At 37.7% G+C, this 24,833-nt stretch overlaps 1 protein-coding gene across 1 annotated transcript in view; it reads left to right on the top strand.

The window, feature by feature from the left end:
* Positions 1–24,833, top strand: part of LOC150075035 (tensin-2-like) — a 737,845-nt gene that overhangs the window by 369,234 nt on the left and 343,778 nt on the right. The window contains exons 12-14 of the mRNA XM_090389056.1: positions 3,549–3,661; positions 13,984–14,044; positions 22,451–22,653. Coding sequence (XP_090245182.1) covers positions 3,549–3,661; positions 13,984–14,044; positions 22,451–22,653 — 377 coding nt within the window. The remainder of the gene's footprint in view (positions 1–3,548; positions 3,662–13,983; positions 14,045–22,450; positions 22,654–24,833) is intronic.

Genomic DNA, 24,833 nt, shown 5'->3' with positions numbered 1-24,833 from the left:
GGGATATAGGGAATCACGTGCTAGTGCTACGGGGCAGGCTGAATTAGGCCTTCCAACAAATGAAAAGAAAGAAAAAATGAAAAAGAAAGAGTGATTGGAAGAAAACACTGTGGGAAGGCGTGGAAAACTCCTGGAGAAAATTGTGGATGGATATGGACACAGGGGGAGAGAGTGGAAAAAGGAAGAGAAGGGGAGAGGAGAATTTTTTTTTGAGCGGTGCTAGTGAAAGGGTGAGTCGGTAGGAGTTGCTTGAAAGATGATGAAGAAATAGCCGACGAAAAAAGTCGAAGTGGGGTTATCAGTAATGTAGTGAGTGAGAAATTAGGAGATGAACTGGAAAGGGGTAGTAAAAGGAAGTTCTGCAAACAGTGAGAATGAGAGAAGAAGATTCCCTTAGAACACCCAGTCCACCGAGGAAGGCGATAATATCCTGAAAGCGGAGTAGCAGTTGTGATGCCATATGATGTTGCCCTGGAAGCTGTAAGATGTTGCCCTGGAAGCTGTAAGATGTTGCCCTTGATAGCAGAAGATAACAGCTCTGGATAAGGATAGGATAGAAGGCCCTTATGAAGACACCGGATCACAGAAATTAAGTAAGTGAAAGTTAATTTGAGAATACTGTAAGTTAAAAGCTAGAGAAAGGACTGTAGAGCGATATTTGGGGAATTCAATGATAAGAGAAAGTTATTTTTGAAAATACTGTAAGTTAACTGCTAGAGAAAGGACTGTAGTGCGATAATTGGGGAATTTAATGATAAAGATAAGATTAGATGGGTGAACCAAATAGGAGTAAATTCTACTCTAAGGCAATTATGGTTGTTTTAGGCAGTAATTTGGAATAAGGAGGATAGTAATGTAGATGAAAAGGTTAACGGAAGGACTTGTAGTAAAAATAGAAATACTAAATGTGTGGAGATAAAATTTATGTATATTGCTAACCCTTAAAGGTGTGTTTGAATGTAATATTGTATTTTGGTAATCAAGTTCTGTAACTGATAATGGTTAAAGAAATATATAAGAAAGAGGAATAGGGAATTAAAGAATAATTTGGTAGTTATGATACATAAAAGTAATATGATCAATGATATGTTTAACTTTAATGATTAAATAAATGTTAATGACACCTATGAGGTATGATTTGATTGTGTTGTAATAGGAGCAGAAATAAGGTGAGCATATAAAGAGTGTAACTATTTAACCTGTGTATGCATAATGAGAAAGGTGAGATAAAAAAAAAAGTCAAGTCTGTAAAGGAGCCTGTTAGATAGGAAGAGACTGGATATGTTGGAAGTACCTTGGTGTTGAAACAGTGAAATTTTATTCTTAATGAGATTTGTTATGATTTAACTGTAAATATGCATAATAAACTTATTTTTTTTGGTATAACATTTGTGTAATTATTTGTTGTACTGGACACAAGCCTAACCAATGGGAATTAAACATGTAAGAGTTTCTCCCCTATGAACTTAGAATTTTCTGAGAAGTAAAGTCAGATGCGCTAGTGGGGAGATATTATAAAGGGGAGTTGTTTAAACAAAAGATATAGCATAAATAAAAAATAGATAAATAATATATAATACAAATAATAACCCCCCCCCCCCACAATTAACAATATTGATGAGAGAATATCACCTTTATTGTCCAAGTTTGTTGGAAGGGTGGTTAATGACAGAAATAAGGGCATACTATTGTAAAAAGACTTAAAAAAATTAGACAGATGGTCTGAGAAGTGGCAGCTAAGGTTTAGCATTGATAAATGCAGTGTACAGCAATAGGATCTAGAAACAAACTTCCATCTTTTGTTGTGGAAGTTAATAATTTAAATAAATTCAAGGAGGAACTGGACAAATGTTTAGAGGGAATGGATGTGTGAAATGGTGTTTTTTTTTTGCTGATGCTACATAAGCTTGCTTTCTTGCATCACATTCCTCTACTGCTACTACTACTGTATACGGGCAGTAGTAATTCCAGAATAACATACTATTTAGGTGGTACCATACTCACGGTCCATCAGAATGTAGGAGATGGGGAGATGTAGGGGTGGTATGAGGTTTGATAAAATAATTTTGGCATGATATATTTAGATTTCATTAAAGTTTTTGACACTGTTCCTCATAAAAGACTGTTGCAGAAATCAGAGTAGCATGGCATTAGGAGCAATTTATTGCTATGGGGGGGGAAAAAAAAAAAAAAAAAAAGTATCATTGAGTGACAGAAGACCGGAGAGTGGTCTGTGTGTGCAGAGAGGCTCACAGGATTCTTTCAATGATTTATAGGAATATTGCCAGCAGGAACAAGGAGATGACTATCCCACTGTATAAGGCAATGGTTACACTGCATTTGGTGTACTGCATGTAGTTCTGGAAGCTTCACTTTAAGAAGAATGTGGAACCATTAGAATTGGTGCAGAGAAGAACAACAAAAAAGGCCGCCATAGCCTAGTGGTCAGGCGCACGGGTGCATAAGTACACGTGCCTTGAGTGACCAGGGTTCAAGCCCGTGACTGCTGAATATGGTGCTGTTTCTTGTATTCTGTCTATCTTGTGAACTCCTCTAACCATTTGGTCGTCCTGGAGTATAAACAGAAAATTTATTTATTTAACAAGATCAAACAAGAAAAGGACACAGAAGGGTATTTTTATCATACTACAAATTGCATGCTTGGAAACAGATTGAGTTTATTCAAACAAAATGCTTTTAAGCACCTTTACTGTTTCTCAGACAACACATATAAAGGGACGTAAACTTAAATTAAAAAAAAATAATAAAAAAAAAAATAAAAAATAAAAAAAGGATGGTTGCAGGATAGATTGTGTGAGGATTTGCTTTCACCCATCATAGGTAGTTTTAATGAATTGCAGGAAAAAATCAGACAAATTATGAGAAGGGATGGACAAAAGATTGATAAGTCTCTTTCTCTCTCTGTTTATACTATATAAACTTACTTCCTTGCATAATTTGTGACTACTAAGGCGCATTTAGGGCTAGAGCCTCAAGCTGCGAACAAATTTAGACTATGTATATAAAGTGCTTAGCATCGTAATACACAGCCATTTCTGAATAAACAGAAAATTTTTAAGGTGGAAAATTTTTAAGATATAACCTAAAACGATGCCACCTTAAAAATTTTCTGTTTATTCAGAAATGGCTGTGTATTATGATGCTAAGCACTTTATATACATAGTTTGTGACTACTAATATTTGATTTGGGATCTGTTTTACTGAGATAAATTTCAGTAAAACAGATTGAGTTTATATATATATTTTTTATTTTATTTTTACTGTCTGTGATATAAGCACTTTTTTTTTTGATAAAAGTATTTATATTACTGAGACATACTTGCATACCTCTACACATATAAGTGCTTTATATATAGTGCTGTATTTCGCAATTTTAATTCAAGTATCATAAAGCGTTTTTAATTAATTTATTTTTTCACATTGTCCTGATTCTTTTTGCATTCATTGCATTACATATAGTGACAGATCTTAATTTCTTTTCCTTTTTTCTTTTTTCTTTTTTTTTTTTTAAATATGTGTGTATATAGGTATGTTCATTATTTTGCTGGGCTTTTGTCTGGTGCAATCCGAATGAACAACAATATCCTTTATCTTCATCACATAATTATATATGGTGTTCCAGACTTCGATAACAAAGGAGGTATGTAGAGAATATCCATACCTTGTTTAATTTTTTTCTTACATTCTTCTTATTTTAAATTTTACTTTGAGATATGCAGATAGGTAATGGGTTTCCTGGTTTTCTTTTGTCATACAATTACCAAAAAGGCATGTGTGTCAGTAATAAGCATTGTGAAAGAAATTTTATAACTACTGGCAAAACATAAAAATATAAAATAAAAGTTGATTAAAATACAGTGAAAAATGAAGGATGATATACAAAACTTTATAAAGAATAAAAACTAAGGCAGATAGAATGGATGGAAACAGGGAGACCATGGCAAAATAAACCATAACCTTGTCATCCAGGATTTTTAAATTTTTAATGAGCTGCAGAAATGAATAGTACTGTTGATAACAGTTTGTTTTTGATGAGTGTGAGAGCAACTCACCAATATTCTTGGAAAGCTCATGGGTCAGGGTGCCACAACAGTTGAACACAACAGAATTCTTGGTTTGTGCATTTTTGGCAAACTATAGAACAGGAGAAGCTCACACTCTTTCGCATGAAGTTTCCAGCAAATAGATTTACTAATTTTCTTATCAATAAACCATGCGTAAACTAATTCATTTACCTTGGATTTTAAATTCTTAAGTAGTTTAATAGAGAGAATCCTTAATGTGTTCATAAACCTATAACAAAGACAAAGCCTTTTGAACATTTTGAATATTTTGAACAGGCTCATGGGGTAGAATTTTTCCAAGCGTGGTCTGTGTTTGTTAACAGGAGAGAGTGCTTCTACAGGGGATACACTTAAATAGAAAGGGTGCAAGAAAAAAAAAATCAGATTTCATATCTCTGTTCAGAAATCTGCCTTGGGAATATAAAGGCTATGCCAATTATTTTCCCTTTAAGTTTAGGCTTGATTCCCATTCTCGGGCCTGTGCTTAAAGTGAAATAAAGAAGAAATGAATTTAAGAAAAATAAAATGAGCACTCCTTCCTATAATGCAGGAAGATTTTTTTTTAACTTGGTTGCCCATACTCCGGGACAGTCGCATCGGGTAAGAATCTGGAAAGAATCTGCAACAGGATCTGGAAAGGTTGAGCAGATGGGCTGAGAGGTGGCAAATGAAGTTTAACATTGACAAATGTAAAGTACTACATATGGGAAACAGCAACCCCAGAGCAGCGTATCAACTCTGTGGTACTACACTGACAGTGGTAGAGAATGAAAAGGACCTGGGGGTAATTGTGCAGGCAGATATGAAGTTCTCTGAGCAGTGCAGACGGGTGCAAGAGTAGCTCATGGTGTCTTATCAATGATATACAGGAATTTTTCTAGTAGGGATAAGGAGGTGATTATTCCCTTGTATAAGGGAATGGTCAGGCCACACCTCGAGTACTGTATACAGGTCTGAAGGCCTCATTTCAAGAAGGATGTAGAGCTGCTGGAACGAGTATAGAGAAGGGCAACAAGATTAGTGAATGGAACAAAGGGTTGCTCTTACAAAGAAAGGCTTAAGTTTTGCAAATTGCAGCGTCTGGAGACTAGGTCCCAGCGAGGTGATCTGATAGAGGTGTATAAAGTCTTGAATGGTTTGAGCATGCTGAATGCTGATGGGATTCTTCCTCTTGCTCAGAATAATCACCTGAGAGGGCATAAATTCAAATTGAGAAAAGACAGATGTAGGATAGATGTGTGGAAATTTGCCTTTAGCTAGCAGGTAGTTGGTTGGTGGAACAGACTTCCATCCCTTGTCGTGGAAGTTGATAGCCTAAATAAATATAAGGCTCAGCTGGGCAGGTATTTCGAACGAACGGAGGGGTGAAGTGGAAGTTTTTTTTTTTTTTTTTTTTTGGCTGATGCTGCATAAGCTTTGTTTCTTGCATCATATGCCTTTGCTGATGCTATTTGCTGATGCTATTGAGGCAGTGTTAGGTGGGTTGGAAAACTGCTATTTTGGGGAAGATACACGGACTGATAGATTAACAGGAGCTGCTAGCAGAGATGAAAGTGATTCTTGCACTGCTTCTATTGGAATGAGCAGCAGCCTGGAAAACAAGGTGCTGGGGAATACAGGGACTTCTGGGAGTCATCGTGGAACAAGTAAATACATGGGCTGTGTTATGGTAGCTAAGAATAAGAACAGTTGCATGTATACTTGTGTGTATACCAATGATAGAAGTTTAGTAAATAAATTTGATGAATTTGAAGTGCTGCTGTCTTAGGGTAATTCAGAAATTTTTTTTGGCTAGTGCAGTATATGCCTCAGGTTTTCTTGCACCATATGGCTAATAATAATAATAACATCAAAAACATATTTCTGGGATATTACAGGCGTGGTGTCACACAGATATAAGGAATGCTGAATTGGAATTTGTTCTGCACAATGTGTACAGGAAGGATAGACAGAATAGGAAGGAAGGGGGGGATTATGCTGTTAGTTAAGAAAGCATAAAATCTAAGGAAGTGCATTCAGTTGACAGGGATGAGCACTGCAATGTTATGTCAGTTTGATGTGCATAAGCACTGGAAAAGCAAAATTCAGAGTAGGAGTGTTTTATAGGCCTAATGACTCTGATGGGTATAATGAACAACTGTACAGATAACAGAAATAGAGTAGGCCAGTAAATAAGATTGTCTTATATTGGGGGATTTTAATTTTAAAATTAAACCAACCCACTGTTACTTGTGGGTTGGTCGCCTACTAGCAAGGCTTTTGTGGATTTATTGGGTGATGGTTTTCTACAGCATCACGTTCAAGAGGTAACCAGAGGTAACCATACTCATGATCTGATTATCAGTAGTGATTCTTCATGCATTAAGAATCACTACTGTGACAAATGGGCCTGGAGTACTGGGGTCCATAGTTTAATAATTTTCAAATAGATATTTACGGTATACCCAGTATAAAATAAAATATAAGTACAAATTCAGTAGCTTTCGGAACACGTGTCCCTTTATCAACTGACAAATTTGAATACATTACAAGCAAAGTGTGGCACGTTACTCATGCGTCATTGTTGTAGCACGGACGTGTGCTGCCTTACGCCAGTGATCATCCATCAATAAAACGGTTGTCTCTAGGATGGGATGTATACGCATGCCTTTCTGGCGATTTAATGCCTTAGGGTTGTTTATTATGTTTAGTGACTCCTGGTGCAGTCCTGGTGTCTTGTCAATGATATACAGGAGTTTTTCTAGAAGGGATAAGCACCCAGTTTAATATAATACAATAAAATATACAATTGCAGAAGCTTTCAAGACTGACAAGTCTCTTTTTCAACTGATAATATGATTTGAATATAACGGAAAAGTGCAATGAGTTGCGAGTGATGCACGTTATTCATTTCCTAATGTTGTTGCACGGACGTGCGCTGTTTTTTACTCCAGCGTTTATCCAGCATTAAAATGGTTGTCTCTAGGATGGGGGTGCATACGTGTGTGCCTTTGCAGCAGTTTATGGCCTTCGGATTGTTTAATATATTAAGTGACTCTAGCCATAAGCGGTGGCGTAAGTGTCGTGAGTGGTCTACTATTTCAAAGTCACGTTTGGGATCAAGATCATGGTTGGTGGTCCAAAAATGTTCCGCGATTGCGGATTGGTCAGTTTCGGCAAGCCAGATTGCTCTGTCATGCTCCGTAAGGTGATCTTGAAAATGACTTGATGTCTCTCCTATGTAGCAGCTCTAACAGTCTCTACAGGTGATGCGATATATTACATTGCTGCGTAAGACAGGTGTGACAGGGGTCTTCACACTGGAGACAAGTGAACGTAGGTTCCTACCTGGTAATTGCACACATTTGATGTTGTAACTTCTCAGGATCTTCGAGATACGTCCTGACACTCCTGGATAGTACGGAATGTAGGCAGATGATATGCCGACTTGCTTCGGAGGTCTTGGGTTGGAAGTAAGTTCTTGTGCCTGTAACAAGCATCTGTTTAGTACATGGGATGGATAACCGCATCTGGTTAGGTCCGCCTTCACACGGGAGATCTCGTTACGTCTAATTGTGTCGGTGCTGGAATGGCTCCAGGCCCTGGAGAACAGGGTGCGGGCAGTGCTATTGAGATGGCTTGGAGCGTGGCCGGACCCGTAGTTGGTGAATTGACCGCACCACATGGGTTTGCGGTATACTGAGGTCTCTAGATGTGGGCCTACGCGATGCACTAGCACGTCCAGAAACGGGAGCGAACCGTCCACCTCTGATTCTACGGTAAACTTGATGAAATTGTATAGAGAGTTGAGGTATTCTAGTAGTACCGTTTCAGAACCACGTGGTATTATGGTAAAAATATCGTCGACGTATCTACACCACGTTGTAATAGGTGTAGGTGGGTTCTGGTGTATCTGCTTCTCCAGATCTTCCATGGGGATGTTAGCTACTACGGAACTGACAGGGGCACCCATAGCAGTGCCATGTACTTGTTTGTAGAGTGAGTCTTCAAAGGTGAAGATGCTGCTAGAGAGGCATAGGTTGAGGGCGGTATAAGAGGTCTCGCCTCTTATAGGTAATACATCTCACACCGTTAAAAACAGCAGTGAATTCATTAACATCATTAAGGACATTTCAATCCCTGATAACTCTGTCATGGCATCATTTGACGTGGTTTCTTTATTCACCTCGATTCCCATCCAACAGGCCGTGCACTGCGCCAGAAGGCTCCTTGAGAGCGACTTAAGCCTCCAATCCAGAACGTCACTATCCACTGATGACATCTGTACCGCCCTCAACCTATGCCTCTCTAGCAGCATCTTCACCTTTGAAGACTCACTCTACAAACAAGTACATGGCACTGCTATGGGTGCCCCTGTCAGTTCCGTAGTAGCTAACATCGCCATGGAAGATCTGGAGAAGCAGATACACCAGAACCCACCTACACCTATTACAACGTGGTGTAGATACGTCGACGATATTTTTACCATAATACCACGTGGTTCTGAAACGGTACTACTAGAATACCTCAACTCTCTATCCAATTTCATCAAGTTTACCGTAGAATCAGAGGTGGACGGTTCGCTCCCGTTTCTGGACGTGCTAGTGCATCGCGTAGGCCCACATCTAGAGACCTCAGTATACCGCAAACCCATGTGGTGCGGTCAATTCACCAACTACGGGTCCGGCCACGCTCCAAGCCATCTCAATAGCACTGCCCGCACCCTGTTCTCCAGGGCCTGGAGCCATTCCAGCACCGACACAATTAGACGTAACGAGATCTCCCGTGTGAAGGCGGACCTAACCAGATGCGGTTATCCATCCCATGTACTAAACAGATGCTTGTTACAGGCACAAGAACTTACTTCCAACCCAAGACCTCCGAAGCAAGTCGGCATATCATCCGCCTACATTCCGTACTATCCAGGAGTGTCAGGACGTATCTCGAAGATCCTGAGAAGTTACAACATCAAATGTGTGCAATTACCAGGTAGGAACCTACGTTCACTTGTCTCAGGTGTGAAGGCCCCTGTCACACCTGTCTTACGCAGCAATGTAGTGTACCGTATCACCTGTAGGGCCTGTAACAGTTGCTACGTAGGTGAGACATCGAGACGTCTCCAGGATCGCCTCACGGAACACGACAGAGCAATCCGACTTGCCGAAACTGACCAGTCCGCGCTTGCAGAACATTTTTGGGCTACCAACCACGATCTTGACCCCAAGCGCGACTTTGAGATAGTGGACCACGCGCGACACTTTCGCCACCGCCTATGGCTAGAGTCACTAAACATAATAAACAACCCTAAGGCATTAAATCGCCAGAAAGGCATGCGTATACATCCCATCCTAGAGACAACAGTTTTATTGATGGATGATCACTGGCGTAAGGCAGCACACGTCCGTGCTACAACAATATCGCATGAGTAACGTGCCACACTTTGCTTGTAATATATTCAAATTTGTCAGTTGATAAAGGGACACGTGTTCCGAAAGCTACTGAATTTGTACTTATATTTTATTTTATACTGGGTATACTGTAAATATCTATTTGAAAATCACTACTGTGATTCTTAATGGATAAAGATAAGGGAACCACTAAGTGGCAGTGATCACAGTGTTGTGATGTAAAATTTACTTAAAAATTTAACTACAGTCGGGGATAAAGGGGAAGGTTTTTGCTTTTGTAAAGGTGACTGTGGTGGTCTGAGACAGTTTTTGAATTCTATAGTGACACCAACTGATGATGTTACCAACAGCAAATTCTAAATGGGAAGAATTCAAAGTCTTAGAAGCTACTAGGCTTTTCATACCAACTAGCATTAGCATTAGTAGAGGCATATGATGCAAGAAAGCAAGCTTATTCAGCATCAGCCAAAAAAAAAAAAACACACACCACTCCCATTTCACCCCTCCGTTCGTTCGAAATACCTGTCCAGTTGAGCTTTAAATTTGTTTAGGCTATCAACTTCAACAACAAGTGATGGAAGTCGGTTCCACCAACCAACTACCCGCTGGCCAAAGGCAAATTTCCGCACATCTATCCGACATCCGTCCTTCCTCAATTTGAATTTATGCCCTCTGAGGTGATTATTCTGAGCAAGATGAAGAATCCCATTGGCATTGAGCATGCTCAAACCATTCAAAGCCTTATACACCTCTATCAGATCACCTCGCCGGTGCCTAGTCTCCAGACTCTGTAATTTGCAAAACTTAAGCCTTTCTTCGTAAGAGCAACCCTTTGTTCCATTCACTAATCTTGTTGCCCTTCTCTGTACCCGTTCCAGCAGCTCTACATCCTTCTTGAAATGAGGCCTCCAGACCTGTATACAGTACTCAAGATGTGGCCTAACCATTGCCTTATACAAGGGAATAATCACCTCCTTATCCCTGCTAGAAAAATTCCTGTATATCATTGATAAGACACCATGAGCTACTCTTTCACCCGTCTGCACTGCTCAGAGAACTTCATATCTGCCTGCACAATTACCCCCAGGTCCTTTTCATTCTCCACCACTGTCAGTGTAGTACCGCAGAGTTGATACGTTGCTCTGGGGTTACTGTTTCCCATATGTAGTACTTTACATTTGTCAATGTTAAACTTCATTTGCCACCTCTCAGCCCATCTGTTCAACCTTTCCAGATCCTGTTGCAGCAGCATAGCGTCAGTAGTGTCCTTAACAACCCTGCCAACCTTTGTATCATCTGCAAACTTGGACATTAAACTTGATATCCCATTATCAATATTATTCATAAACACCGAAAACAACAACGGACCCAACACTGAACCCTGAGGAACTCCACTAATAACATTAGTCCACGTTGAGCAGTGTCCATTGATTACCACTCTCTGTCTTCTGCCACTCAACCATCCTCTTATCCATAGCAGCAATTCGCCTCCAATGCCACACTGCTCCAATTTGTGCAGCAGTCTTCCATGTGCAACAGTATCAAAAGCCTTTCTAAGATCCAAATATATAATATCAAAGTTATTCCCTGCATCCAGTTCTTTTGTGACTACATCATAGTATCCAATCAAATTGGTCAGGCAAGACCTGCCCTTAACAAAACCATGCTGCGTCTGAGCTATAACTGAATTCTTGTCTAGATGATCCTGCAGTGCTTCTTTAACCAGTGCCTCCATTAATTTACCTGGAATAGAAGTTAAACTAACAGGTCTATAATTACTTGTGTCAGCGTTTGATCCTCCTTTGTGAATTGGGGTTACATTTGCACATCTCCAGTCTATGGGTACCTCCCCTGAGTCCAAAGAAGCTCTCATAATTATGGCTAGGGGTTTGCTTACTTCCTTTGCTGCCTCCTTTAATATAACTGGATAGATCCCATCCACCCCAGGTGCCTTTTTTATGTTTATCCTCAACAATCTCTCTTCCACTTTCCTCTCAGTTATTACAAAATCATCCAGCTCACTGCCAATGTTTACTTTACCTACATCATTCTCCTTCCTGAATAACTCCTCATGCGTGAATGTAGGTGCAAAATACTCGTTTAGATTGTTAGCCACCTGAGCAGGATCCTCAAGTGTTGAACCATCAATATCCAGTGGACCAATCTGATTCATCCCTTTCCTTCTTGAGTTTAAATATGTAAAGAACTCTTTTCTGTTTTTCTTTGCATCCTTTGCCAAGGATTTTTCGTAGTCTGCCTTTGCCTGCCTAATCTCCTTTGTGACTTGGTTACAGACCAACTTATATCTATCATAGGCTTCCATGTCACCCATTAATTTGTATGTATCCCATGCATTTTTCTTCTCTGCCACATGTCTCATTAGTTCATCTGACAACCATTTAGGCCTAAACCTTGAACAATATTTCTTAGTTGGTATGTAAAGCCTGGTAGCCTCCAAGATTAGTACTGGCTGGAGACTAGGCACCTGCAAGGTGATCTAATTGAGGTGGTTTTTTTTTTTAATGAAAACCCCAAACACGAGAGGTATTGTAACCTACAGTACTGGTACTCAAAAGCCTTGGGCTGTAGGTTGAGAAGACGAAAGTAGATATTTGTTGACATTAGACTTGAACTTCTGTAGGCTGTAATTTTTAAGAAATATGTACAGTCAGTCCTCATATAACACGTGTTTACACTACATGAATTCGATCATACACAATTTATAAATAGGGGAACGATATCTTATATAACATGAACCGAATTCGCTTATGCACGATTCGCCTTGTGTTTACAAGTAATGGCAGTCGAACGCAGAATCACCCCAACCGAACGCAACATGACAGGAATGAAGAAAAGATTCTGAAAATGTATTTATGTTTTTTATATCAGTGAAGGGAAAACACATTTCACCATAATAACGTAAAAACCAACACAATTCCAGCTATTGGTATAATCGCAAATGCGATTAGCAGAAATGCAACTGGAAATTGTTTTTATTGTTTTATGGTAGTAACCCCTAGAAATGTGCTTTAGTAAAATGTGAGGTGTTAATAGTGTATTTCTGCCTTTACGGTGTTGTTTATTCAGTTGCTACACGCGCACAGCTTTGTTTATGTGTATCAAGTGTGCCTCCTCATTTTATAATTGTGCTTTATTCTCTAAAAATGAGTAAAATACTTAAAAGGTGCGAAAAGGAAGCGTCCTGGTGAAGACACTGCATATTCAGAGAGAAAAAAAAAAGCAATATCGATAAACAGAGGGGGACTGGGTCAAAAATTCTTCACTTATAGTTAATGATGTTCAGCACAGAGTAATGGAGTATAAGTGGAAGTTAGCATTGGCTGAAATTCCAGAAATGAAAATTGTATCTCTATTTATGTAGCACAGAGCAGAACGGAAAGTAAAATAAAATGACGAGCTTTGTTAAACTAGGTTTAATGTTAAATACATATGATAAACAGTAAAAACAGAAAATGTAGACACATACAGTAACCAGTAATATAAAAGCTTTACAGGTTTTAAAAGTAATACTGGTTTTTGTATTACTGCTTACCGTATGTATCTACATATTCTGTTTTCACTGTTATCATATGTATTTAACATTAAACCTACTGTCCCAGATGTGGCAGTAGTTTAACTCAACTCGTCATTTTATTTTACTTTCCGTTCCACTCTTTGCTACATAATAGAGAATATAGAATAATGAATCCAGAGTGCGTAGGCCTTTTTACATATGTTCAGAAATGAAAATGATGAGATAGTCCTGATAAGCAAAATGTTCTTATTCAGCACACTGTGTTGAACAAAAAACATTTTATAAATATTTATTTATTTATAGCTTAAATAAATTCAAGGAGGAACTGGACAAACCTTTAGAGGGAATGGACGTGTGAAATGTTTTTTTTTTTTTGGCTGATGCCACGTAAGCTTGCTTTCTTGCATCACATGCCTCTACTACTACTACTACTGTTTACTCCCTTTACTTGGAGCTTTTTTTCACATTTTGAAAAGTAATATTCTTGGCTATTTTTGATTTAATCACTTATATAGAGGTAATGTGCAGTTACTCAATTAGTGAATTCATTTCCCAAATAAAACTGGGATTTCCACAATGTAATTGCTGCCATGTGTAGCTTATTATTATTATTTTTCACTTTATGGTTGGTTAAAGTCTCAGCTTTAATAAATTTTTTAAAACAGAGTTGTGTATTATGTAATATGCTTAATAGCATGTAGTATATTATATCATTATATAATATGCACCATGTAATGATTGAAATCTCCTTCCATTTATTAGAAGTTAAAACTTATGATTTCTCTTAATTATTCAAAATTTAACTATTCTTGCTTTTTAGGAGGGTTATTAAGACCAGGGTTTTGCCCATATTATGATGTTACTCCTTCCATTCTGTAATGTGTTATCAGTAACCAAATAATTAAACAAAATTTTTGATATAAAAAAAATCAGTACTTTACATAATATATAAAATAAATATTTTAAACATTTTTAGGATGTTGCCCTTTTATTAAAATATATCAAGGAATGCAGCCTGTTTATACATCTGGTGTCTAGTAAGTATATTTCAGTATTTTTAAAGTCTATTTATTAGCAAAGAATTTACTTATTAAGATAAAAGTTTATATTTTATAATATGAATAACTTTGCAAAATTTTATTTGTATTTCATAATTTTTATTGTTTCACTGCTTGACTATGTCTAAGAGAATGTTGACCATTCTCATAGTATTAATCATAAGTTTGATTATTAGCCTCCTCTATTAGTCATAAGGTTCATTATAGGTTATAAATGGATCATATATTAATTGGAATTAGTGGAATAATTATCTCTGTAGGAGAATAAGCTCCAATGGAATTTATTTCTTGAAAGCAATACCAAGTAAAACTGTGATTCATTAGGTCAATACCTCACTGAGCAGTGTTGAACCAATTTTAATAGGGCACTGCATTGCCACGTAGTGCAGTATTCCTTTTATGATGTTTACATCAAATCAAAGTAAGCTTTTCTTTTATTTAGCTTTCAGAATGCTTTCACTTTTAAATACATGTAAAATGTAACACACTTTAGTTAATAAAAGTGTGTTTTATTGCAAATTTGAATGTATGTTAGATGAACTGATCTTAATCCTCTATTTTATTAAATTCTGAATTAATTTCAAATTAATAAACAATTAATTAATCTGAAATTAGTTCCACTCTTTTTTCTTGTCCTCCAATCCAAATGCCTCTGGAAAGTGGGACAAGATACATTATTCTCCTTTTCTTCAACTTTGATTCCTGGATTTATTGTGCCTTTATTTTGGGAAACTGACTTTGAAAAGTACCATTTAAATATTTATCAGTAAATATTTAAGTGGTACATATTGCTAAAATCACTTGCACTCACAAATAGACAAACCGAAATTGTAAGTTTATTTTTTCTTTTGCAAGTTGTAAATAAGTGACAAGAAATGGTGTTATAAGTCGTCATTGGGAGATTAGTGTACCTATTATCTTGCAACCCCCGCTGTCTTCACACCTGCTGCTCAAAAAAAAAAAAAAAAAGAGAGAGAGAGAGAGAGAGAGAGAGATCAAATGTTTAGTTTGTTTTAGTGTGTCATCGATTGTTGTGTTCTGTTGCACTGCAAAAGGGCATTTTGTTTTATTATTTATGTCAGGTACGTCAGATTTTTTTTTTTTTTTACAGTAACTATTTTATTTTATTTATTTTTTTTTTGTTTAGAAATCATGAAAATGATGGGCAAATGCAAGAGTTGTGTTTTTCAATTAAACAAAAATTTTAAATTATTCAAAAGTTTGAAAACAGTGCATCCGTTAAATCTCTAATGAACTATTATAATGTTGGTGACCAAACCATATGTGGCATTGTAAAAAATAAAGGGAAGCATCTATTGGACATGCGGGTAGTGCATGGTAAATTTTTTTGTTTTTTATCTATTGGCATACTTTTTACGTAGGTGCTGAACATTTTTCGATACAGTAAGTCGCCGACTTACATAGCTTCGGACTTATGTTATGTTATTTATATATTTTTTAATATGACTGAAGATTTCAATGAAGGGGACACGTTTCACCATAACGTAAAATCTCACAGAATTCCAGCTATCTGTATTATTGCAAATGCAATAAGATTGAGTTTACTACCCGTTTATAATGAATTGCACTAACAGAAAAGTCCAATAACCAGGAAAGTGCAAATTGTTTTTATTGTTTTATGGCAGTGACCTCTGGAAATGTGCTTTAGTAAAATGGTGATAATAGTGAGTTTTCGCCTTAATCCTGTGAAATTCTTTTCAGAAGATTTAATTTTGACTGTTATCATGGCGCCGACGAAGAGAATAAGTGACAGTGGTATTAGTAAATCTATCAAGAAAAGGAAAGCGATCGAGTTGGATCAGAAAATTAAAATAATAAGGATGTATGAAAATGGCCAAACATTAACAAGTATTGTGCGAAATTCAGATTTGTCAGTGGCAATGGTGAACACAATAAAGAAAGACAGAATACAAGAAGCAGTGAAGCGATCGGCACCAATAAAGTCAACTATAATAACCAGGGCTACGAAATACAATTCAATTTTTACAGTACAATAACATGCATTTTTTTCTTCTTTTTATGTTTTCTTTTCTTATGTGCCACTCTGGCTACTTCACTGCTGTTCCCCAGATAGTTTTAAATTGAACTATTTAAAAATATATAACTATTTTTATTCATATCAGGCATATCAGGGATATAGTAGCAATATTTTATTAATCATTCGCGAGTTACGTAAAACTTGACTCATGTAATAAGTCCTGGAATGTCGGGGACTTACTGCCTTTTTTGGATTAACTGGGAAATCGATTATCTGGGAATTTTTTTTTACCATCTATCCCTGAAAATCGAGAGTCTGCTCTATTAGAAAATGATGCGAGGAAGCAAAACTTTGTACAGTACTAACAAAAAAAGTGACAGATGTGTGACAATTCATTTCATCGTAAATGCAGTGGGAATTAGTTATGGATCTGCCCACAGCATTTTACATGACCATCTACACATTTCTAAGATTTCCACACGATAGGTACCAAGATTGCTGATGCCTTTGCAGAAACAGTGTCGAATGCAGTGTTTTTGCCAACTATTGGATTTGTATAATGCTGATGTTCAGCACTTTTTTGATTGGTTAGTGACAAATGACGAATGCTGAGTGTATCAGTATGATTTGGAGACTAAAGACATGTCAAAGCAGTGGAGGGAAGTTGTCTCAGGAAGTCATCAATGAAGTGAAATCATGGTTTCAGGCAAAAAAGTGCAGACTTCTATGATCAAGGTATTAAACAACTGATCCACAGATGGGAGAAATGTGTTAGTATACATGGAGAGTACAAAGAAAGGAATTAAAGTTCCAGTGAAGTTTCACCTTTCTAGGGCTATTATTTCTAGGTAAGAGTACAAACTTTTTGATACCCCTTGTAGGACTAACTTATGCAGCAAGAAATTGGTGTTGATGAGTTCCACTACGGTATATATTATTAACTATATAGTATCAGTGTAAATACACCATAGTTAACCCATATATTTGAACTACGTATGTAGTGTAGAGGGCATCGTTTTAATTGTATCTCATAATGTGGTTGCCTTCACAACGAGATAGCTACTATTGCATTACTTCAAATAAATAATGCTTCTCTAGTAGAGAAGACTACTGTTATTTATTTTCAGCAGTACCACCACCCAGACGATCGTTTCGAAGCTGTTCGGCTTCATCATCAGTGAGCGGGCAGGTACCCAGGTAATACAACAAGCCATCACAGTTGCGAAAAAAAGGTATATATTATGTATTTAGGAAAGATAGAAGGGGTGGGGGGGTCATGCTTCTTATCAAAAGCAGTCTGAACATGAAAAGAGCTTTTGCTGATTCTGAAGTTATGTCTTCCAGCATAGAATCTGTGGTTAGCTGGAAGCAAAGGAACAATGAGTGTGGGAATGATCTACAGCCAAGAAGATTGTGAGGAATATTGCGAGAGTCTTTACATGCAGAAGGAATGTGCAAGCAAGCGTGAATGTCTTATTATGGTTGACTTTAATCTGCTCCAGATCAATTGTAATAAGTGGGACAGAAACTTATAATGGGAAAAAAACTTTTTTAAATAAACTAGATTATTTGTACCAGCATGTTAGAGATGCTAGGGATGAGAATATTCTTGACCTTATCATTACTAAATAATTTTGGAGGGATGTGGAGCTGTTGGTGCAAGTGCGGAGAGGGGCAACGGGATTGGTGATTGGAATAGGGAGTTGCTCTTATGAAGAAAGACTTAAGTTTTGCAAATTACAGTGTCTGGAGACAAGACACCTGTGAGATGTATAAAGTCTTGAATGGTTTGAGCATGCTCAATGCTGATGGGATTCTTCCTCTTGCTCAGAATAATCGCCTAAGAGGGCATAAATTCAAATTGAGAAAAGACAGTTGTAGGATAGATTTGTGGAAGTTTGCCTTTAGCCAGCGAGTGGTTGATTTCTGGAACAAACTTCCATCTGTTGTTGTAGAAGTTGATAGCTTAAATAGATTCAAGGCAGAACTAGACAGACATTCGGAGTGAGTGGATGGGTGAAATGAGATGGTTTTTTTTTTTTTTTTTTTTTTGACTAATGCTATATAAGCTTGCTTTCTTGCATCATGTGCCTATGCTAATGCTAACAAATCAGATGACATCACAGGGCTTAAAATATAGTAACCATTGTCAGGCAGTGATTTGATAATGCAATCATCAGTTGTAACATGAAAGATGTGCAGTAGTTAAAGGTAAAGGCACAGATTTTAACTTCAGAAGAGGAGACTTTGACAGTTTAAGGTGCTATATGGCATATGTGAATTGGGTGGATTGCTCAGGGTTGGTGAATACATTTAAAGCTTTTAAAGCAAAAATTACTTAAGCCATGAATGTATACATACCTTTAAGAAAATATTGCAGGAGGAGGATGCCCAAATGGATGACTGCAGAGCTGGCTGGTCAAATAGAGCAGAAAAACATAGCACGGGACCGTTACAGACTGATGACTGAAGCCAACAGTAGGTCAATGAATGACTGAAGCCTACAACAGGACAGTTATTGAAGCCTACAATGGGTACAAGTTGATCTGTAATAGTACCAATAAGGTCAGAGAGGCCAATGTTGCCTATGAGAAAGCATTGGCTAAGAGTGCAAAGAAGGGGGACAAGGAATTTTTCATGTATATGAATACAATGGAGACAGCTAATTAGATTGGACCCTGGTGCACTGGGTGTGGAAAATTCCTGGATATCCCAGCTGATGTTGCTGATGAATTGAATAGGTATTTGCATCGGTCATGAAAGACCGATGCAATACTTATGAAAGACCCTGAGAACAAGCTGAGCCATATGAAATTAGTGATGTTGTAATTACAGACAACTGTTTATTAGAAAACCTTTTGAGCATATAGGCAAGTAAGGCTCCCGGAGTTGATGGCATCAACTCCGGGAGCCTTACTTGCCTCAATCCCTCGTGAGAGATTGCTGCATAAGCTTGAACAGGTCGGGATCACTGGTGGTGGAAGAGCATGAGTGAGTGTATTGAACCATCGAGGTTACTTATGAGGACATCTTTGGACTCACGGGAGATTCTTTTAGATTGGAGAAGGATTGGATTTATGCATTGCCAATACACAAAAGCAGTTCTAAGAGTGGAGTTGGTAACTACACAGTTAATCTGATTTCAGGAAATCAGACTAACTGTGTAGTTGATCATGCTCTTCTCCGAGACTGAAGGATTCATGCTGGCCATCCAAGACGAGGTAATCAACACCAGAAACTATAGTAAATACATCGCAAAGTAGCCCAGAATGTCAGATGACACGTGTCGACGATGCCACCTGGCCTCAAAAACAATCCGGCACATCACAGGGGGATGCAGGGTATGCTGAGTATGCTCATAGACACGACCACATAGCCAGGATAATACATCAGAAGCTAGCGAGAAAATACCTGTTGACCAAAGAAAGTGTACCATACTACAAGTTTGAAGCCCAGCCTGTACTAGAGACCCGAACCCGCAAGCTGTACTGGGACCGCACCATAATAACGGATAAGACCATCCTGCACAACAGGCCGGGCATAACCCTCGTGGACAAGATGGAAAAGGCTACCTCCCTGATTGACATAGCAGTTCCCAACACTAGCAATGCCCAGAAAACCCACGAGGAAAAAATTAGAAAGTACACGAACCTGAGATATGAGGTCAAGAAGATGTGGCATATGCAAGCAGTAACGACCATCCCGATCATCGTGCCAACCACTGGTATGGTCCCAAAAACCCTACATAGTAGCAATAGGTCTCTCAGAGAACACCTACAAGGAACTCCAGAAAGTTGCAATCCTGAACACCTGTAGGATAGTCAGAGAGTTCCTTGACCAACAGTAACACCATAGATAACAACCACCCTGTGTACTTGGTAGCAGTACCCATCACGGAAAGGAATCCCCCAATCAGGGAGAAATAATGTAAGAGCAATAATAATAATAATATCTTACCACGGCCAATCTAATAGCTTTTAAACATGCATGAACCGAAGCATGCTATGTTTGCTGTCAGAGTTGAAAGGAATCATGGATCTGTTTTATGTCATCTGTTATTCAGTAAAAGATGATATCTGCTCTAAAACGTCATCAACTTTTGCCCTTAGCAGACGGACCCTGGTCCTGTTCCACCTATCCTTCTTGCGTAGTATATTCCCCTGTCTCCCTGACAATAGTGTCACCAAGAATAACTAGTTCCTTGGAGATTGCCTCTGTGTTGCCTGACGCACAGGAGTCAACTCTGCCGTTGAGCTGGGCAGCTGAGAGTTTGATGGGCCCCTCATATTAATTTCTTCGAGGACATTTACCCTACATTTCAAGCTCTCACAGACACCCATCAGAATGCTGAGCTGGCACCTAATTTCTTGGCACTCTAGGCATCTAGCAAACACAACGACATCCTCCTTGGCTAGATCATGTCCTGTTTTAGAAAGTTCAGCAAACATATCACATTTTGCACATTTTTGGAAACTGTGATACATTGGCGAATCGTCCCCTTTGTTTCTCCCCCGAGTCACAGCACTCTCTCTAGTCTGTGATCTTTGCTTCGCAGCTCTAGTCCGGGTCACGATTTCCATTTAAACAGGTAGCCTTCGTTTTGCACTGGTCCAATTTAAGGCCATTAGCAATACCACCGATCACTAACTACAATGCCATTGTTATATTTTTGCTTTTTTTTTTTTTTTTTTTTTTTGAAATTTTTTTATAAATTGAAAGTTTAAGATCGTCAGACAATTTATCGGCATCATACTGTGCTATGTATCATACACTGTTCACGTGATTTAGGACAATCTGAGCCAATCAGCAATTAGCGCATTTGTATCAGAGACAAGAAAGATTTCCGCCCTCAAAATAACCACTCGTGGATATGGGTAGTAAAGGTCCGTGCGGTGAAGCATTCAGTTGGTTGTTGTTTACGCTATTTACATGTATTGGAAATTTATTGCGCTAACATTTTTTTATTAATTGTGCTATTAATAAAAATTTCAGTGCTGCAAGGCTCAATAACTTCCATGATTTTTCAATATATAGGGTGTCTCAAAAATACATGGCATAACTTCAGGAATGAGTTCCTCATATGTAGACAATAAAAATATTTTATATCAACATAGTTCCGGAAATGCTTGGTTCCTGAGTTATTAACCGGAATATCTTATCTCCTGCAGGTGATTCCCTTCATCACAAGGTACTGACAGAAGCTGGTGGTTTTCCATTCCGACCATGTACTCAAATCAGGAGCAAGTGAATATGCATTTTATGTACGGTTTGGCGGACGACAATGCTCTGGAGGCTCATCGTTTGTACCGTGAAAGGTTCCCAGAATGAAGATGTCCAGATAGGAAAACATTTGAAGGTATCCATTGCTGCCTTTGTGAACATGGAACCTTTACATTTCATACTGCCGACAGAAGATGACCAAGATCTATGACTCCTGAAGTAGAGGAGGAGACGTCGATGTGAGGCCTGTATTCAGGCAGAAGGTGGACATTTTGAACAATTACTATAAGATGATGTGAACAGTTAAGTGTCATAGACAGACCTTAAAAACTTGGGAACCAAGTTTTTAAGGTCTGTCTATGACAACCCTGATCCCAACCCTGATCCCGAAACACATCAAACCACCACAGCAAGACCATGAGTGTGAGAAGACATTGTGTCAGAATAAATAATTAAAACTGCTTCCGATAATAAATAATTAAAATCACGATTAAAAAGATTAAAATCATGATTAAAAACACAATTAAAATTTGAATGAACACTTAAATTAAATGTGATTTTAATCTTTTTAATTGTGATTTTAATTATTTATTATTAATGGTAACTATTACCTGTTCACCATTCATTACAAAACTATTATGCACCGTTCTTTACTGGTAAATACACATCATAATGCCAACCAATGACTACACAGTAGCTTGTCGTCTGTCGTGCCCACCACCAGTAATTTCATCATTTGCCACGCCTACCAGTCAATCAATATATCCTTCTTGATTTCTGCTCCAGACCGATAACACCTACCGTCTCTTTACCGAGCGAGCAGCGCTAGAGTCCGTTGTCAGGAAACTAATTTTCCGTGTAAGTTATCCGACATTTCTCGTCGTTCTCATGCAGGCTTTCTTTACCTTAGCCGATTTATTTATATAGATTCTAGCTTGTACTATAAAATGATAGTGAATTCTGAAAATGTCGTAATAAGTAAAGTCTTTTGTCATATTAGGATAGTTTCAGTGCGGTAACTTTATCCTGAGTAGTATTTAATTTTATAAGATATGCTGTTTTCAAAGCTTGTTATAATACTTAGTAACATAGTTTATAATATTGTAATACATAATATTATATAATAATTAATGTTAATAACATAATATTTTCTGTTTTATTATAAGTTCTGTTACAGAGAGAACAAAGCACATCATAATCACGCTGGAACCCAGTCTGCAGTTAAGAGGAGATATTTTAATCAAGTGCTATCACAGAAAACAGCGTCCTCTGGAGCGACCTGTCATATTCAGATTACAGTTTCATACTTGTACTCTTGATACTGATCACTTGGAATTTTTGAAAGATGAGCTGGATGAGGCTTCGATTAGTAAGTATTAACGTCATTGGTTTTGTATTGTTATTCAAGGTGTGATCAAAAAAGTTTGGGGACTGACTTTGTACCTTAAAATTGTGATGCCATCATAGCAATTTATGACTTGTTGCAAGATATTGTGTGACTAATCTAGACTAATCGTAACACTTGAATCACCTATTTGTAATCAGGCTGAATTAGTGCACATTGAATAAAAGGTAATTTGTTTGTTTTGTTGCATTTTTGAATGACTGATTTTACTGAGCAGCAAATTTGCATCAGATTTTGTTTGAAATAGGGAAAAGTGCAATGAAAATTTATGAAATGTTAAAAGTAGCTTTTGGAGAAGATTCTGTATGTTGTTTGAAGTGGTTTACAAAGTTTATAGAGTGCCAGTTGTCTGTTGAAGATGATCCTTGCTCTTGCCACCCTTCAACTTCAGAAACCAATAATTTAAGTGCTCATGTTCATAATCTGATCAGTAGCAATCAGTGTTTAATTGTCTGAAAAGTTGCTGGTGAAACTGATATTTCTTATAGGATATATACACTCAGTGATCACTGAATTGTGATCACGTCCGTAATGGATTGTTCCATGCATCTTGCAGTATAAAAAGCCAAACAGCTTTATATACTAGAGCAGTGGCAATTTGCGCTCTGTTTGTGCAAGTCAAAGTGATAAAGTAGGAATTATAGGATGTAGTAAAGATATCAGAAAAAGAGTTTAAAAAGGGATGATTGTTGGAACTTATGCATTGGGTGCTTCCATTTTGGAAATGGTATGTCTTGTCGGTTTCCCACTGCCCACTGTGGTTAAAGTGTACAAAGAATGGCATTGAATGGGTCAAACCACTTCCCGCTGACAGAACTGTAATGGATTATGCAAGGTGGATGTTCAAGCGAGTGAAGGTTGTAGTGCATTGTATGGACTCAATGGCATGTCAGTGTGTGATCGTTGATTTCGAAATACAATACGGAGAAAGCAAGAACAATATCCCAAATGACTATGTGCATCACACTCAGACGTATGGGTACCACAGCAGATGACCCAAGGGACACCATCTCCTCACCACTGATCATCGTTGACGGCAAATGCTGTGGTGTCAACAACAGACTGCTTGAACACTGGAGAACTGGAAACAAGTGCTGGGTGAGATGAGTCCAAAATACCTGGTGCGACACACCGATGGATGCCTTCATGTGTGACCCAAGCAACATAAGTCAATAGAGTCACTGTGCATGGTGCCTACTATCCAGGCAGATAGCAGAGGTTGTTTAATATGGGACATGTTTTGCTGGCAAGAACTAGGACCACTAGTGCATATGGATCAACGTTTCACTGGTCAGGTCTACTAGCAGCTCTTAGGAGACCATGTGCACACTTCCATGTTGCATTTTTTCCTCCTGTATGGAAACGGGCTCTTTCAAGATGGTAATGCACTGTGCGCGAGTGGTTCGAAGAACACAGGGAAGATATATCCCATCTTGTTTGATCTCTGGATTTGCCCGGCCTCAATCCAGTTGAATAGTGTTTATAGTATTTTGAGCTTCATGTAGACCAGTGATGTTAGAAAAAGTGTTGATGGCTGACCATCAGTTATAACTTCTTTTTCCTGTGACCGTGAAACTGTATTCATTCTAAGAAAGGTTGAAATTTTCTATCATTTTTGAACTTCTTGCTTTAGTTCCAATTTTATTTTACAATATTGGTAAACACTCAGTTTATTTTGGGTCATGGTTACTGCAAATGCAAGAATGAAGTTGTAAGAAATAGAATTGAATTTAATGAAATTTTATGAACTGCATACTTATATTTTCATAAGTATGTCACTTATGCATAAAATATATGATGAAATTATTGCAATTTTATAAGGTTGTGGAACATTGGTTACAGAAAAATAAATAAATAAAAATTACGAATACTTTTACATAAATTTATGCAGTAAGCAATGTGGGTACAAAAGTGTTATGATGAATAATATTATTGGCTATGATTTTAAATGTATGTAGTCAGATCAAATATAACCAATAAAATATTAATTGGTTAGTGTTGGCATTCAGTATTTAAATATTTTAAAGTATTTTTAATTGATTCAGTAAAAATAAGTTTAGAGGAAATATTTTCTTTCGATAAAAATGCAAAATGGGCTAAGGTAAAGAAAGCCAACACGAGAACCACGGGAAACTTACTGAGCA

The sequence above is a fragment of the Mastigoproctus giganteus genome, chromosome 14, assembly GCF_048544385.1.
Source record: "Mastigoproctus giganteus isolate SK-2022 chromosome 14, ASM4854438v1, whole genome shotgun sequence".
Taxonomy (NCBI): domain Eukaryota; kingdom Metazoa; phylum Arthropoda; class Arachnida; order Uropygi; family Thelyphonidae; genus Mastigoproctus; species Mastigoproctus giganteus.
This window is presented reverse-complemented; position numbering and strand designations above follow the sequence as displayed.